Raw genomic sequence first — 19,174 nt, forward strand, 5'->3', positions numbered from 1 at the left:
TTTTGTTCTTTTTTTACCTACTAACCTCTACATTCATTGATAAATCATTGCCTGAATCAATTACTTCTATGGTGATTGTAAAGAGTGATTTCCTGCTTCCATTATTCTTTCCATATCTATTAATTGGCTTTCTTTTGTTAAACAAAAGACTTCCCTCCCCTTTCTTCCTTTTCTTTTTTTCTTCCTTTTTTTTTTCCTCACAGTTTTAGTAGGGACTCAATTTTGTTCAATACATTCTAATCTATTCCTGTCATTTTTCATTTTGACACCCAGATTGCTCCAGACTTGGTCAGTTGGTGCCCCTCCAAGCTGGTGCTGGTGTCCTTCCAACATCCCCCTATTAGTTTTTGAGCACCTGGACCAGTAAGGTGTTCCAGTCTCACTTTGCACTCACCTGTCTCCACCTGGAATCAGTCATTTCTCCAGGGAACCAACCTTAAATATCATAAGTTAGTCTACTTAAATATGATAAAGTATGGTCCAGGCTTTGAAAGAGAAGATTTAAAAAAAATCCATTAGCACCAAATGGAATAAAATGGACTGGTTAAAGCATACATCTTAACAAGGTAACGATGCAGCAGGAGCTCTGGCCTGATTGATGGTACCTTAGAGAGATAGATTTTAGAGACTGGCTTGCCTGCAAATGTTTTCTTTTGTAGTGGAAGGGAAAGAGAGCACTTAATTTCCCTTGATCAGGTTTAATTCACTGAATTCTTCTTAGACCAGAACTAGTGCCTTAACGACGGCAGCTGGAGGCATGGCTGCTGGGAGAGGGAGGCTCAGTGGGTGCTTGCAATGAGTCTAGCTTTATTGGACTCATTTGGAAAAGGGTAATTGTTTCTAAATTATTCATCAAGATCCAGTGCAGCTGGTGGCTGGCTGCATGTTGTGTGTTTTATGTAAGTTTTATTAGCTGAAGACCTCATTGCAGCCTTGGTTGGTGGAGCTGGTGACCAGATGAGGCTGTAAGGAGAACAGCCAGGTTTCCAGAGAGCCAAGTGTTAATGGGGATGTGCCCATTCAGGCTTCTTCAGGAATCACCTAAACATCCATTTTTCCACCCATTTCCTAAAAGTGCAAAGCATTTGTTTTCATTTCTGAAATGATCCCTGCAAGTCATTGAAAGAAGAATGACGTCAGCTTTGGAAGCTTATCTAGTCAGGGCAAGTCACAGGGTTGTATGAAGTACTTCCTGGTTTATAGTTCAAAAGGTTTCCTTAGAGAAAAACATACTGGGAGGGCTAACACTCATTTCAGATTTGTTTTTTAGAAATCGATTTTCTTAACTACGGAAATGATACAAACCTCGAGCATTGCAGATGTATCCAAAACTAGAGAGTGAGGCCCTCTCACCCTGTCTTGGGAGAAGCACTGTCAGAGCCATCTGCCCCTCGGGGTGGTTTTCTTTGTGCATTTACTTGTGTGTAGGTTGTGAAATGGTTAAAGTGAAGTAGTGTTTTTCGGACACATGAGCACCTTGTAGAATGTAGTGATTCCTGGTTATGACCTTACTGTTTGGAGAAATGGCAATTTTGGATGCAGAGAAGAGTATTAGAAGTGACAGTCCTAGGCCTTTGCCCTGGCACTGATGGTGCAACTTTGGGCAAGTCAGCAACCTTCAGGGCTCAGTTTTCTCACCTGTAAAGTGGGTAGGAGAAGAAGAGAGAAGTCCTCTCTCCCGGCTGTGGGTCAGAGACAGCAGAGGAGCCTTCTTCATAAATATGCTGAGGCTCAGGCTCCTCCTAGGGGTTTTGTTTCATTAGTTTTTGTGGATCCTGGGAATTGCAATTGTAAAAAAAGTTCCCAAGTTACTCTAATGGGCAGCCAGGATTGGGGACTACTGAACTGAAAAAAAAATCTCTAAGGCCTAGCCTTCCCCTCCAGCCTGATCAAGTGCTATGTCTACACAGACTTGGACATTAGACAGCCTGGGTTCCAATCCCAGCTCACCCAATCACTAGCTGTGTGTCTTCTGGGCAAATTACTTACCCTCTCTGAGCCTCAGTTTTAGAACAGTCCTTGCTCCAGAGCACATAGGACTGGAAAGGGAGTGATTGTCATTCACACTATTGATTTGGAGATCTCTTGTGTCACCTCTAGTGGGCACAGGGGTATGCTTTGCACATGATGGTGGTGACATTTGGTATTAATATGTACTTGGCACGTGTTGGTGGTGACATTTTATATTAATCCATTTGGTTTCAAGAAATTCTATACCTTTTTAAAACTCTATGCATTCTTTTGAGAGCATCTGGGAAATGCTATTTTCCTTTTCTTCACAGATGGGAAAAGGACAATCTCCAAGCGGAGGTTAAAGCACATGGTGAAGTCAGTAATGAGGCCCTAACAAGCACACAGTGGTGTGAAGGAGTGTAGGGAGAAAGGCAAGCGGTGTTGACCTTGGAGCTAATCTTCCTTAGTCACTATGTGTAGGTTACTCAGGTATAGTATACTCATCCTCTCCAGCAAACCTGCCATTCACCTGAGCCAGGCACACCCACACCCTCCATAGGATACAAGGCACAGACCAGCACCCTGCTGTAGACTTTATGCAAATATATTTATGTCATACCTGGGCCATATTTTCCTCAGAAGGATTATTCTACATTGGAGACAACACATGGCAGGATGGAAAGATATAAGCCAGGGGTCCTGTGGCTTCCTATTCTTGGCTCCCTGTGCCATTTACTTAGTCCCTCTGTCCTGAGCGTCTTGTCTGCATGATGAAAAGATTGGATTATGGATGACATCATTCCAAGAGTCTGTGTTTTCTGTCCACTGTCAGATTTTTGATTTGTCAATAATATATGGCTATGATCTATTTTTCAGTCTACAGTAAATGCACTATTTTTAAAAAAATTAGCCCCATACTAAACAAAAATATACATACATGTGTGTATACCTATATATAAAATATATATTATATATGATAAATTTGAAATGGTTATGAAAATAGGAAAGGTCTATCTGTGTAGCCCCAGCACTAAATCATGCCTCTTGCTGACTCATACACTACACTTTGGGCTCCAATGGATTAAAGGGAGACTACAGCTTAAGTCTCACCTAGGCATAAAACTTGCAATATTTGCCTTCCAATGGAGCGTGGTCACAACAAATAGGAAGCGAAAGAATAAGTGATGTGGTTCCTAATACCAATTCCATTTTGGTCAGAGTTTGGGGCTTTTAACTGAATGCAGGCATCACTTTCTGAACTTTGTGGTTAAATTAAGGGCCAAAAGAGTGTTTAAAGTCCCTCTGGCCCTCAGTCTCTTCCTTGCCTCAGTCACCATTCCCAGCAAAGCGTCCCTTCCCTTCTGTTAAACGTGCATTCCCTGAAAATAGGGCAGGCTCTCTCTGTCCTAGATTAAGGCAGTCTCTATCTGTGCTAGATTAGAGGAAGTGTTATGTCCAGTTTCAGGAAGTTTGGCACACTCATATTTCTGTCTAGTAGGGGAAGAAAAGTCTACTGATAGGGAGTGTGTGAGTCAGTTAACAAGCATCCTGTCTTATGCCAGTAAGAATTTAAAGCCTGTCTCTTAAATCTTGAGCCAGACCTCATTGGTTAACCCCAGCCAGCTCCCTTATTAAGAAAACTTGTTATATTTGCAAACTTCAGTTAGTAAGAGTCCGTTAAACTGGAAATAGGATGACCACTGCCATCTTGAGCCTGTGCACTGTAGCTTACAGCATTCTCAGAACTTTCACACACACCCCTGAACAGCCTGGTGGGACAGGAGTTGTTATTGGTAAGTGAGCCAGAAGCCAAAGTTAATGCAGCAAGAAATGCTGGTCATGAGATTTCACTGGTTCCATCCACAGGAAACCTAAAGTTCTCGCTCAGTCACAAAGCTCCCACACAGTGGTCCAACCTTCGACTCAAGACTGTGAAGATCATGGATCCAACTCTGAACTTCATCATTTTATTATCACATCTGTGGGAGGGGGAGTGTGAGAGCATCCTGTCATGTCGTGGGTAGCTTGGGCAGTGTTTACATTTTGGCTGCGTACAAGGGATTCCCAAAACGTGGCTCACCAACTATCTGCATCAGAATCACTTGGGGTATCATTCGGGATATCCTGACTCTGTGTCCCTGGAGGTGGGCTTTGAATCTGCATGTGCAATGATATTCCAGGTGACGCTTGGGATTCTGCTGTCTGTGGAGCAAGGGGATAAATGTGTTTTCTGCATGTGAACGGTCTGCCTTGTGTTAGTGCTTCAACTCTGGGGCTGGGAAGGTGTGGAATGGGAAGGGTGTAATCTGTTCCTTCCATCTTCATTTTTGGGAGAACTCTTTACAAGTCTCTATCTATTCCAGCTCATCTCGGATGGTGGGAGATGTGGAGATAGACAGCATTAGGAAAGTAGTTTGACTTCCTTATAATCCTACAGTTCTGCTCTGGGCATCTTACTATGGGGAGAAAGGTGATCCCTAGACCTGGTTCAGCTGCAGCTGACTGCCTGGTGCATAGACTTCTCTTCTCCATGTAGAGTCATTTAACTTTGACACAGGAATAGCAAACTACTATTGCAAGGTCAATTTTCCAGGAAAATTCTAAGGAAGAACATCTAAGAGCTGTTTTTGAACTCCAGTCTCTGGTTCCAAAGTGGTGGATGGCCATTGATTTCAAAGCAAACGCCATGTACCTTCATAGGAAGTCTACTGTTTCAGTATTTTCTAAAGACTAGTATCTAACAAAATAGCATGCATTTACATTAAGATACCACCCAAGCACGCAGGGTTGAGTGACAGCCTTTTGTTGAATAACAATTCACAATTAAACAGATCAACTTAAATGTGTGTGGTTTGACCTCAGCATGGTGCACTAGGGAGAAGTGAAGAGCTGGATGAAAACTCTCTTGGGAACATCAATGTAATTCCCATACTGTCCCTTTCTGTGTTGATAAAAATGTTCTACATCTGTGGTGACTGAGCACCTGAAATGTGGCTAGTGCAACTGAGGCACTGAATATTTAATGACTCATACTTTTAATTAACTTAAATTTGAATTTGGATGATCATGTGAAGCCACAACAGCTCTGCCTAAGATATGGTGGAAAAGAATCAAAATGGCTTTTTCCTCTCTCTTTCTCTCCCTACATCCCTCTTGCTTCCTGATTGCTCTGCCTCAGCTTACCCTTTTTTCCTCCCACCTGCATGACTACTAGGCAAAATAAGAGGGCAACATACACACTAAGGAAGGTGTCTCCTGAAAGGCTGTGGAAAAAGCAATTACTGTGTGAGGAATTAATTTGAGGGTCGGGGAGTTGGACGCAGCTGGGGTGAAAGCCATGCACCTAAGTTCCTTTAGAAGTGACTTTCCCTCAGAATATCCTGGTTTCCTCTGGGCGCTGGACTGTCAACGAGTGGGGACATGGAAGGGAGAACAAAATGTCTTCATTCCAGTCTTGTCCAGCGGTAGTGCTCAAAAAGTATTTCTTGATTAAATAAAGGATGTCAAACGTGACCATCACTATGCCAACCTCAGGGGACTGTCAGCCCAGCCCTGCCTTATCTACTTCTCAGGGATATTAGAGACATTAAACAAGCAACACCTGAACTGGGTTACTAAGAAGTTGTTTACTGGCAGAAATAAGTATTGTGATGGAAGGTACTGTAGAGTATTGAATAATTAAACACATTGAAAGAAACTTGGCCTATGACGCCTAGCCATAGCAGGCTGAATAGTTATAATATTACTAGAAAACATAATGCAACTTATAATGGGGCAGAATCTGTGATTCTAGGCAGTGCAAGTATCACTAAAATATCATTTTTTCTTCTTTAGACACTGGAGGCAGTATTAATATTCCAGGTATATTATCAAGTTTACCAAGTTTAGGTTTTTCATTGCCTACTTGGGACAAAGTTGGACTTGGATTAGCAGGCACCATGCTTCTGACGCTGACGTGTGCTCTTACAATACGCTGCTGCTGCTGCCGCTGCCGCCGTTATTGTGGCTGCAATTGCTGCTGCCGTTGTTTCTGCTGCAGAAGAAAAAGAGGTAATTTTTTTGTTCATTTACATTTTTACATACTTTTGAACTTTTGGTACAAGCAGTTGAAGTTAATGAACTCATCAGCTCTTTCAAAACATAGATTAACTACAATATCACTTTACTTCTATTAGAATGCTATTATAAAAAAGACAAAAGATAACAGGTGTTGGTGAAGCTGTGGTTGGACACTGTTGGTGGGAATGTAAATTGTTACAGCCTTTATGGAAACAGTATGGAGATTCCCCCCAAAATTAAAATAGAGCTATCCTATAATCCAGCAATCCCACTCCTGGGTCTATATCCAAAAGAAATGACACCTTCATATTGAAGAGATATCTGCATTTCCATGTTCATTACATCACTCTTCACAATAGCAAAGATATGGAATCAACCTATGTACATCAATAGATGAATGGATAAAGAAAATGTGGTATATAGACACAATGGAACACTAGACAGCCTTCAAAAAGAAGAAAATCCTGTCCTTTGCTACACCCTGGAGAGACCTAAAGGACATTATGCTAAGTGAAATAAGCCTGATACAGAAAGGCAAATATTATATGATCTCCATTATAGGTGGAATCTAAAAAAGCCAAGCTCAGGGAAACAGGAGGTAGAATGGTGGGTGTTACCAGGAAGTGGGAATGGGGGTTGGGGAGATGTTGGTTAAAGGGTACAAAGTTTCAATTAGACAGGAAAAATAAATTCTGTAGATCTACTGTACAGCATGATGACTGTAATTAATTATAATGTATTGTGTACTTGAAAATTGCTAAGAGAATAGGTCTTAGATATTCTCATCACAAAATAGCGATGAATATGTGAGATGATGGTTATATGAATTAGCTTGATTTAATCATTTCACAATGTGTACATACCTCAAAATATCACAGCGTACACTGTAAATACACATAATTTTTATTTGTCTGTGTGCTTTAATAAAGCTCAGACAATAACAATAAAATAAAAACCACAATGAAAGACACATGGGCTTTAAGAGTCCTTGAAAGAAACGGTGGCAAATTCTTGGAGAAGAAAAGGACTTTCTTAAGGAAGGAAGCTGTTTCTCTGGGGCCTGATGCAACCCCTTAGGAAGACCAAGATCTTCATGCTCTTGAAAAGATGATTGAAGCAGTGCCTTTCTCACCAAAGACACTGATTATTGGATTTTTGTGCTTATTTGTAAGGATATATAACTATTATAATGTCATTTAGATGCCATGGTTTTTTAGAATAATATCTACATATCTGAGCACATTAAATGGTTGTTTCCTATTTTGAAGAATTTTAAATCTCCCTTTTTAGGTGAATGTTGATAGAGTGGTAGAAAGAAAAAATAAGATCTTCTGTTAATAAAAAATAGTACCAATACAATTAATAAAAATAATTACGTGTTTCCTTAGAATGAAGTTCTCTGAGATACTCCCACATCATGTGAAAGCAGTAGCCTTGCTTGGGGTTGGGATCAAGGGCGGGGTGGGCACATAAACACTGGGTGGGCTTGTCATAGCATTAGGCAGTTTGTGGCTTCAGAAGCCTACGGACGCTTTATCATGAGAATGCTCCAGGACTTCCCGTCTGCTGAATGTGTGTTTGTCCTTACCTTTCTTCCTTTTGTTAAAAACTTCACGTACTCTTATTTGAACATTTTCTACAGCTAAATTATTTTTCTAAAGATCGGAGTTTCGATGTTAGCTTGCATGTCAGTTGAACTACATTTTGAGTTTTATTAACACTAACTGCCACTCAATGAACATTTAGTGTGTGTGTGCCAGGCACTGTGCTAACTCTTTTACATGGAGTATCTCACTAAAATGCATGGTCTAGCCTTAACTAAACTAAAGGTCTAGTCTTAGCTCCTCGATGAATTTGGTTTGTGATTGGGCGATTCACTCTGTGGTATAACTTAAAAAAATTTCAGACACATGAATATTTTCTTATATTCCCTTCCTTCTTACATGAAGGGCAGTACACTATAGATATTCTTTTGCATTTTACTTTTTTTCCCTTACAATATATCCTGGAAATCAATCCATGTCAGTTCATTGAGATTTCCTTCCTTTCTTATTACCGCTGCATGGTTATCCATGGTGTAGATGTACCGTGGTTTATTCAACCATTCTCCAATATATAAGCATTTAGGTCATTTCTGGTATTTTGCAATTATAAGCAATGTTGCAATGAATAATGTTGTGTATGTTCATATTTATGGAGGTGTAGCTTTTGGGTAAATTCTCAGAAGTAGGATTGCTAGGTCAAAAGCTATGTGTATATGTAGTTTTGTCACGGATTGCCAAATTTCCCTCCAGCAAGGTTGTACAATTTGCATGCTTACCAGCAACACATGAGAGTTCCCGTTTCCCCACAGCCTGGCCAACAGGGTGTCATCATACTGTTTAGTTTATGCCAACCTGGAAAGTAAGTAAATAAAAAATGGTATCTCAGTGTAGTTTTGATTCTATCTTATTATAAGTGAGGTTGAACTACTGTTCCATCTTTTTGTATGATTGAGAACAATCTTTATATGTTTTTATAACTTGTCACTCTATGTCTTTTGCTCATTCTTTTCTCTCTCAGATTTTTGGGCTTTTTACTCCTTATAATTTTAAGAATTCTTTTGATGTTAGGACTGATGGCCCCCTTTATCTGCGTTTTGAGTCATAGGAAGTCTTTCCTTATATGGAAGTTTTTTTTCTGGTGCTTATATCTTATATGGTTTCATTTATTTGTCTTTCTAGGTTTTATTCATTCTTCTGTGTGATATGTTGTATGCATCTAATTTTGTCTTCTTCCAAATAACTAAGCCGTTGTCCCAGCAGCGTTGACTGAAATCTCTGTCTTTGGCCTGGTGGTTTGAGAAGCCACCTTTATCATACACTGATTTCCATATGTACTTAGGTCTCTTTCTGGTGTCTCTATTCTGTTCCATTGGTCCGTTTGCCTATTCATGCACTTACACTGTACTGTTTTAATTATAGAAGTTTTATAGTATGTTTTAATGTCTCCTTGGGTGAGTCTGCCTTGTAGCTTTCCGTTTTAGTGTTCTCCTGGCTAGTTTTGCATGTTTATTGTTAAAACATGTTTATTTTAAAAAATTGTGGCAAAATCTACAAAAAATTTTCCATTTTAACCATTTTTGAGTGTACAGTTCAGTAACATTAAATACATTTACACTTTTGTGCAACCATCACTACCATCCATCCACAGATCTAGGTTCATCTTGCAAAATAAACTCTGTACCTATCAAACAATAACTCCCTATTCCCGCTTCCCCCCCAGTCCCTGGCAACCACGATTCTACTTTCTATCTCTATCAATCTGACTACTCTAAGTATCTTATATAAGTGGAATCATGCAGTATTTGTCCTTTTAAAAATGGCATACAGAGTGATATTTTGATATGTGTGTACAATGTATAATGATCAAATCAGGGTAATTAGCATATCCATCATCTCAAACATTTATCATTTCTTTGTGTGGTGAACATTCAAAAACCTTCTCTTCCAGACTTTTGAAAACGCAGCACCTCATAGTTAACCACATTCACTTTACAGTGCTGCAGAACGCTGAAACTTTTCCTCTTATCTAGCTGTAACTTTGTGTTCATTAACCAAGCTATCCCTAGCTTCCTCCCACTACCTCCCCTTCCCAGCCTCTGATCCCCACAATTATAATCTCTGCTTCAATGTCTTCAATTTTTTTTTAGCTCCTAGCATATAAGTGAGAACATGTGGTATTTATCTTTCTGTGCCTGACTTATTTCACTTAACACAATGCCCTCCAGGCTCATCCATGTGCTATGGATTTCATTCTGTTTTACGGTGGAGGAGTATTCCATTGTGTATATGTGCCGCATTTTCTTTATCCACTCATCTATTAATAGATATTTAGATTGATTTCATATCTTAGCTATTGTGAATAGTGCTGCAATAAATGTGGGGGTGCAGATATCTCTTTGACATACGGATTTCAATTCTTTGTGATACCCAGATTGCCTGATTGTATGATAGCTCTATTTTAAGTTTTTTTGAAAATCCTTCATACTGTTTTCCATAATGACTGTACTAATTTACATTCCCACCAATAGAGTATGAGAGTTTCCATTTCTGTTCATTCTCGCCAGCATTTTTATTTTTTGTCTTTTTGATAATAGCCATTCTAACTAGGGTGAGATGATATCTCATTGTGGTTTTGATTTGCATTTCCCTGATAATTAGTGATGTTGAATGTTTTTTCATACATTTGTTGACCATTTACATGTCTAAGAAGACAATTACATGTTTAATTAGACAATCTAAATTGAGAAATGTCTGTTCAGACCATTAACTCATTTTAAAATTGGATTTCTTTTTTGCTGTTGAGATGTTTGAGTTCCTTATATAGTCTGGATATTAATCCCCTGTTGGACGAATAGTTTGCAAATATTTCTTTCCATTCTGTAGGTTATATTTTTGCTGTTGATTCTTTTGCTGTGCAGAAGCTTTTCAGTTTAATATAGTCCCATTTGTCTATTTTTCTTTTTGTTGCCTGTGATTTTGAAGACTTAGCCATAAAATCTTTGTCTAGGCCAATGTCCTGAAGGATTTATCCCATGTTTTCTTCTAGTAGTTTTATAGTTTGGTGTCTTATATTTAATTCTTTAAGTTTGGGTTTATTTTGTATCCACTTTGAGTTTATTTTGTATGTGGTAAGAGATAGGGGCCTAATTTCATTCTTTTGTATATGGATATCCAGTTTTCTCAGGACCATATATTGAAGAGGCAGCCTTTCGCCAGTGTATGTTCTTGGCACCTTTGCCAAAAATCAGTTAGCTGTAAATACGTGGATTTATTTCTGGGTTCTCAGTTCTGTTCCATCTGTGATATACCTTTATTCTCTGGGAAGCAGAAATTGAAAGGCAGTGAACTCCTGTTGGACCTAAATTAGATGGGAAATTGTTTTTACCTGGGAATTATTCCATATGCCCCAGATGGGTTACTCAAATGGAAGACACTGGATTTTAAAGGAAAACCACTAAATGACTTAGATTTTAATAGAGATGTGACTAGAGATTGTTCAGTACCTTCAGAACATTATTTCTAACATGAGCTATGTGGAGTAGTTGGAGAAATTCTGGTTATTTGTACATCCTGGTTCCCTTCAGCTTTTGTCTGTTCTATACTCATAAGAAGATTAACTGATGGTTGTTGGCCCACACAGGATATGCAGGAGGTGATTTTTAGTTTCTTCATCTACAGAATGGGAATAAATATTATCCTATAGATTGGTAGTAATAATTAAATAAGTTTATTAAAAGTTTCTGTGATCCATCCTAGATTTAATCTTTTCTTTAACTTTGAGATGAAAAGCCTTTGTAAGAGTGAACTGTCCCCCCACCCCCGCCCACCCCATTCACAGTAAGTCCAGATAAGGCTACGAACAGGGCTGCCACAGCCTACTTACAATGCCCACCTTGCTCCACCAGGTGTGATTCATAGTGGAAATTATGCTATACCTTTACATAAGTGTGAAAGATGAGTAAAGGTCTGGATTTCTCTATGATGATTATTTCAATGCTTAAAAATATTAAACATCAAAAATTTTCAGAAAGTATTTTCTGGTTCTCTGCTGCTATCCAGAGATTTCTCAGTAAGCCAACTGATTAACTGACCACATAGGAATGGCTGAGGTTCTGCTCAGCCTGGCCTGGGGGCTTTGGGATGGCAGCATTCTAGAGGGACCCCAGGTTCCTTTCTTTTCTTTTTTTTTTTTTTTCCTTTAAGTTACAAGATTATTTATTTAGCTATCAGAAATATAACATTGTTCCCTTTTCTTTTTTTTTTTTACTATACTTTTTTAGGGTACATGTGCACAACGTGGAGGTTTGTTACATATGTATACATGTGCCATGTTGGTGTGCTGCACCCATTAACTCGTCATTTAACATTAGGTATATCTCCTAATGCTATCCCTACCCCCTCCCCCCACCCCACAAAACCGTAGAAGAAAACCTAGGCAATACCATTCAGGAGATAGGCATGGGCAAGGACTTCATGTCTAAAACACCAAAAGCAATGGCAACAAAAGCCAAAATTGACAAATGGGATCTAATTAAGCTCCTTTCTTACAAACTGTGCTTACAATGGGGACTTTGGAGGCATTCCCCTGTTGCTGGAGGGCGTTCATCTCTTACCTGATAGTCTCTTTTCTGCAATCCAGATAGAATTGTTTTAGTTTGGGATGTAAATTGGCAGATGTTATTAGAACTGAAAATACATGAGAACATTATCTAAAAACTAAGGAAAATGAGTATTTAAAAAATCTTAATCAAGCTTGATATATAGAAGGCCTGGACAGTAAAGCTCGGTTGCAAAGATCACAGGCTTTTGGGACAAAATGTTGGGGACTTGATCTGTGGCTTTTTATTCCCCACCTTCAAATCCTAGATTCCTTCTAATCAGTCTATGGATCCACTGACTAAAAACATTAGCAATTTAATGACAGTGTTTTTTTTTTTTTTTTTTTTTTGTTGGGGTGGGGGCACAACTGTATCAATTGATACCATTGGTACCTATTGATTGAAAATGTATCTTTGAATTAAAGAAATATGGCATTATTAATATAATAGTGTCTAGTCTGTTAAAAATATAATAACAGTAACACCTACTTTTGAGTTATTGTAACAGTTAAATGAGCTAGTACTTTGTACAGAGCCTGCTTGGTGCTGACACATGGTAAAAATTGAATGAAGAGCAGCAGTGATTGATAACACAGAACATTTCTTCTTGGTATATGGAGTCTGTATAGTCTCACTAATCAAATTCAATATTCACAAAGTAATAAGTAAATACCCCTGGGTGACTGAAATATACTAAGTACTATACAGTCTATATTTCAGGTACCTAGGAGTTATTTATTTTTCTAATAGTTAACAGTGAATTCTACTTTCCTATGCTTGGAAGTCATTTGATAATTTGGTATGGGAAAACTTAATAATACTCCTTGGGTCACAAATACTAATGTTGGGTCTGTTAAAATAAGGGAGTCTATAAAAATTAATGAGACTCGATTTTTAGAATAAGTATCCCGATTTTTCTAATGTAATTTTGTTCTTTTTTGCAGGATTTCGTATTCAATTTCAAAGGTAAGTTTGAAACCACATCTATTGTCTGAAAACAAAACAAAAAAATTGAACAACAACAATAATAACAACAATACATACACACAGCTGTGGGATTTTTGGATTTATGTTATCCAAAATTAAGTACTGAAAGTAGACAATGCTGAAAAACACATATGCCAATCACAAACTCATAGGGCAACATGAACTGTGGAATGAAATAGATGGGTTGCCACTGCCTACCTTTGACTTGCTCTGGTTCACTTCGGGAAATGGAGATTTTCTTAGTGTCTGGCATTTGCAACTCTTTCCACAAGAGGACACTGTGCACCATGACTATCATCTCGCCTGCTTTGGGTGGAGGCCAGAGCCACCAGCAGAGGTCCTGCTGGAATTTCTGGGGTAGTGGAGAGCAGTGAGCCAAGCCGGATGCCTGCAAGTCACGTGAAACTGTCCAGGCAGACAAATTAGGCAGTGTTCGGTGCTCATTCAGCCACGGGGAGTGGACAGGATGGAAAAATTCCTTTCATTCCCAGGCTGCCCAGAAGTAGCTGCAAGCACTTTTAAGGTAACTGTGTCAAGGACTTACAATAAGTAGCCAGTAACCCTTTTAAATGTCTGCAATATTAACATAGCCATATGTGCACCAAGGGGAGGGTTTTTTAGACAGATGTTGTTTGGTGTGGGTAATATAACAACAAATGTAGTTACCAGTATTTTATTAGAATATTTACATTTTTAAGTGTTGAGATTCTAAAATACCTTTTGGCTACATTCTGTGAGTGATTGTGCACAATCACCATGTGGCAAAGGCTATCCCTTCTCCCACTGACCCCTGGCGATTGCGAAGTTTGGAGAGAGGACACCACCAAGCAGCAGTCTGAAAATATTCCTCCTTTGAGGCCTGACTTAGGGCAAGGGAAGAGGAAGAAAAATAGACCCTGGTAATTATTCTGGCATTTCTCTTGATCGCTACGACCAGCGGAATGGAAGCCTGGACTCTCGGTTCACCGTTGTTGACTGTGCCAACATCTTCCATTTCTGTTCTCTGGGGTCTTAGGTGATTTGAAAGCACAGTAAAGTGATCAATAGCTACTCAGGATAATGGGTAGAGGATAACAACAACTACAGAGTAATGACACTGGGAGCATGAGAAAAGCTAGTATATCTTGAGTGCCTGATGTACACGCCGGGTACTCACTGTTGCATGCTTTGTAGAGTTTTTTGTCTGAATGTGAACTGGGTGGGCCTGCCTCAGGGTTTGGGCACCTTTGTCTCTGTGCAGCCCTTGAACTTAGGTGAGACTGCATTAGGCTCCAGAGGGACAATGGGGGTTGCCCACTGGATAATCCAACCCCACTTGCTTTCCCCTTTCACGATGTCCGTGGTACTCGCTCCAGCTGCTTGAGGACTTCTTTTGCATTAAAATAATTAAAATTACATATATATAGTTGTATGTTTATTATGGAAAAAATCAGTGCATGTTTATTTTTAGAAAAAATAAATATAAAGATAAGCACAAGAAACAGTTTAAAAAAATCACCCACACTTCTATAGTTCTGAAGTAATTATTGTTAACTAACTATGTATGTATCTACATACTCAAGTGTTCATGTATATACCCATAGATATGCACACAAAGCATTTTGTGAAATTTGGATTATAGTAACCATTATTTCATAGCTTGCTCTTTTCACTTGGCACATTCTGAAGATTATTTCTGTTAACAAATACTTGCCCACAGCATTTTTGTATTATTTGTTTGATAGTTTTAGATAGATACTTATAAATACAGAAAACTGCACAAGTTGCAGGTGTGTAGCTTGATCAGTTTTCACAAAAAGCACAAATGCCTGGGCTTGATGGCTGAAATTCACAGATAGAACATCTTCAGCATCCCCAAAGCCCCCTAGACCCCGGTCAAATTGCTGCCTACCCCTCCTCTCCACAGGTGACATTCTTCTGACGTCTTTCCCACATCCCCAGAGATTAGGTGCATATATCAATGGTGTCATTTTGTGTATACTCATTTATGTCTGCCTTCTTGAGCCTCTCACTGTGAGACTGATCCATACCGTGGCATTGTGAGTGTCAGTGGTTCATTATTATGTAATATTACATTCTGGGCACATATGCAATTTATTTTTACCTTTTGCTTTAAATGGGTGTTTGAATAGTTTTCAGGTTGGGACCATTACCAACACTACTGCTCTGGCCGGGGACAGTGGCTCACTCCTGTAGTCCCAGCGCTTTGGGAGGCCAAGGCAGTGGATCCCTTAAGCCCAGGAGTTTGAGACCAGCGTGGACAACATGGAAAAACCCCATCTCCACAAAAAGTACAAAATTAGCTGGGCGTGTTGGTGCTTTCCTGTAGTCCCAGATACTCAGGAGGCTGACTTGGGGAGGATCCTTTGAGCCCAGGAGGCAGAAGTTACAGTGAGCCGAGATCACACCACTGCACTCCAACCTGGGTGACAGAGTGAGATCTTGTCACCAAGAAACAACAACAACAACAACAACAACAAAAAGACTACTCTGAGTATTATTGTAGGAGTCTTTTGGTGAACATAAGTACTCATTTCTGTTTGGTTCTGTGGGGAAATACAGCTGACCCTCTTTATCTGCAGGTTCCACATCCTCTGATTCAACCAACAGTGGATCAAAAATATTTCAAAAAATATACAACAGTAAAAAATAATACAAAATAAAGAAGCAGTACAGTATAACAACTATTTGCATAGCATTTACATTGTATTAGGTATTATAAATAATCTTGGGATAATTTCAAGTATCTGGGAGGATGTGTGTAGGTTATATGCATACGCAAATCCTACACCATTTTATATCAGAGACTTGAGAATTTGCAAATTTTTGTATCTGCAGGGGTCCTGGAATCAATCTCTAACAAATACCAAGGGAGACTGTATCTAGTCCTAAAAGCTGGGCCAGAAGGTAGCATATCTTCAGCTTTAGACAGTGCCACATTTTTCCAAAGAAGGTGTACAAGCTTACACTCCCACTAGCAGTGTGTGAGAGCTCTCATATGTAATAATTTTGACAGATGCCATGGAATTCCATTTTAGAGAACCATCATCATTTATTTTACTAGTCCCCCCAATTGGGCACTTGGTTGTTTGCAGTTTGCTTTCATAAATAGCTCATGAATCAACATTCTTTCAATTACATATTTGTACCTATCCTTGATTGTTTCCCTAGCATACATCCTTAGAGGTCAAGTGTGACTATTTAAAATTCTTTGGCTATCCATTTCCAGACTTCCTTCCAGCCTCCAAACCCTAGGAGGCTGCACCAACTTTTGCTTTATTTCAGGAGTTGGCACATTTTTTCCATAAAGGGCTGTGTAGTAAATATTTTTAGTTTTGCCAGCCATATGGTCTCTGTCATGAGGACTCAACTCTGCTGTTACAACATGAGTATGGCTACATGTTTAGGTATCCATAGACAATATGTGAGCTGATAGGTGTAACCGTGTTCCAATGAAACTTTATTTACAAAAACAAGGAGTGGGTCAGATTTGGCCTATGGGTCATAGTTTGCTGACTTTTGCTTTATTTGGTGAATGGTTTCTGAGAGTTGAGTAACAACTTGGGAGTGGAATCCATGGACCATGATAAACTTTCATCTCTCCCCATAATGGGAATGTGTGAATAGGCAGGCGTCCATACCTGCAACACAGAGACAAAGCTATAGACTTCCTGTGTTAAGTTCAATGTGTAAGCATACTCTTGAGAGTAACCACGTGAACTACGTAGGTATCCATTGCCAATTGACATTTGGCAATGTTAATGTCAACAATTAACATGAACATAAAATGGTCTAATTGTAGGAAATCTGAAGAAGAGAAGACAAACAAACAAACTGATACAGAAAGTGGAAATGAAAACTCTGGCTACAATTCAGATGAACAAAAGACCACAGGTGAGTAGATAAGAGGGGTGGTAGAAAGACCTGGGAAAGAGAGAGCTGGAAGAAGGGCTGGCTTGCTAGATACCAGCTGCACAGGGAGGCTAACTTGGCACTGGTGGTTATTATTTTTTGGATAAATTTTAGAAGAAGAAATTCTAGAACTCAGAATACTCTAGGAGTAGGTTAACAGTAAAAATCCACGTGTCTAATGCTTAAAATAAAGTGAGGAAGAACCCTGAGAGCTTTAAAAAATTTTGTTTTTTTCCATCACACACTGGGGCCTGTCATGGGGTGGGGGGAGGGGGGAAGGATAGCACTAGGAGATATACCTAATGTAAATGACAAGTTAACGGGTGCAGCACACCAACGTGGCACATGTATACATATGTAACAAACCTGCACGTTGTGCACATGTACCCTAGAACTTAAAGTATAATAAAAAAAATTGTTTTTTTCCCATGCTTTCTTTTTTTGTTTAAAGCCCTCTACATTAAAACATGTGGGGAGGTATTTTAATACATTGGGGGTAACTTCCTCCCAGTTTCAAGTAGAGTCAAGTAAGAGATCTGTTCCCCTTGAATGTAACAGGGAGTTGGGAATGCTGGAAAACTAGACCCACTTTTGGAGAGTCTTGCTGTCATATCTTATTTTCTTGCTATGAGACAATACAGAGTGATAATGGGGTGAGGGCATCTCTAAGACAACATCACCAGGAAGCAGCAGCAGTTGAGTATTGAAGGCTGATGAGAGGGGAAGGCTGAACACACTCCTCTGCAGGATGAACGGGACACCTGACCTCACAGGCTGCTGGGAACACCAAATTCCATGGGAAGGTTTTCAGCCAATCAATCCTTGCTGAGGGGCCTAAACACCTTCGTTTTCCACAAAAATTGGAGCTCTATTTTCAGCAGCCCCATTTTTTTTTAATTTTACCATGGCTGCCTCCCATGTGTATTCCAGATTGCATCTTTCAGATTTAAAAAAATTCCAGAGAGCACGGACTGTTTCCTTTGATAATCTGACTACAGCTTCTTGCAGGTTCCTGTGAGTGAATATTTATTCATTAGTATTTTGAGCAATTGACTATCTTGACAACAACCATGGCCCAAATCAAACATCTCTGTCTCTTTTATCTCCATTTGTCTGGCATTTATTTTCCTTGATCAGCTGTTGAAGCTTTAGATCATTTTGTGTCTGGGTGAAACTAATGTGTCAAGAAAGAAATTGATTTTGAGTTAGTTTTCCATATTTTTATTTCTTTAAAGAAATAACATTCTAAAGGGATGGGATCTCAAGGGAATTTAAAAAAAGTGTTCATGGTGAAGGATTATGCCAGGGGTACTACATAAAAGCAAATGTGTTTCTTTATAAATCAGAATTGTTAGAGCACACAGCTTGGTTTTGCCACTTAATGACTCTAAAATTGTTCTTCTGTTGCAGAAACCGCTTCTCTCCCTCCCAAATCCTGTGAATCCAGTGATCCTGAACAAAGGAACAGTAGCTGTGGCCCTCCTCGACAGGTGGTTTAGACCATTTTCCCCCTTTTTGGACTTTGTAGGCCATTTACAAATTCTTACCTTGTGGTGGGTGATTATAAAATGGTGCACGTTGTGTATTCATGATGGTGGCATGTTGCCTTTCCTCCCCTCCACATCAACTGGTCAGCGTGGAGAGATGGGGCTGAGACATGGACTGTTTCTTGCCTCCAGTAGCAGTTGCTCCAAGATCAAGGCTGGTTCTGGGTAACAGCTCTGGGTTCACATTTTGGGAGGATGTGACTTGATTTGGGACGTATCCGCCCGAGTTGGCATAAGAGTGAGCAGCATATATAATGTGCCATTTGTTCTCTTCGAGCCATATTCTCCCAGGACTCAAGTCCGTTCTGCTCTCCTGGTTACCCGCTCCCATGTGGTGCTCATCTGTACTTGGACCCTTGGGGCCTTTGGACTCACGGAAGGATGCACTGGGTCTGAGGATCAGGACAGAGAAAATGTAGTTTGCTCTGCATGCAAGTTCTATGATGACAAGCTTGAGGGCTGAAAAAATCCTGTCGGGGTTAGAATTTTAGAGGAGAGAGGAGGAGTCCTTGATGATTAAGGATTATGGCCAGAATGGCTAAGAGGCTGGAGCTGCCATTAACCTAGATAAGGG

General features: G+C 39.6%; 1 protein-coding gene across 4 annotated transcripts in view; it reads left to right on the forward strand.

The window, feature by feature from the left end:
* Nucleotides 1-19,174, forward strand: part of IGSF5 (immunoglobulin superfamily member 5) — a 47,101-nt gene that overhangs the window by 15,846 nt on the left and 12,081 nt on the right. For 3 of the 4 annotated variants that reach the window (XM_054542556.2, XM_054542557.2, XM_054542555.2), the window contains exons 4-7: nucleotides 5,788-6,003; nucleotides 13,099-13,120; nucleotides 16,944-17,035; nucleotides 18,464-18,543. In XM_054542556.2, coding sequence (XP_054398531.2) covers nucleotides 5,788-6,003; nucleotides 13,099-13,120; nucleotides 16,944-17,035; nucleotides 18,464-18,543 — 410 coding nt within the window. Of the gene's footprint in view, nucleotides 1-5,787; nucleotides 6,004-13,098; nucleotides 13,121-16,943; nucleotides 17,036-18,463; nucleotides 18,644-19,174 lie in introns of those variants that run through there. The other variant, XM_063720905.1, reaches the window with a different exon arrangement.

This window comes from Pongo abelii, chromosome 22, assembly GCF_028885655.2.
Source record: "Pongo abelii isolate AG06213 chromosome 22, NHGRI_mPonAbe1-v2.0_pri, whole genome shotgun sequence".
Lineage (NCBI taxonomy): Eukaryota > Metazoa > Chordata > Mammalia > Primates > Hominidae > Pongo > Pongo abelii.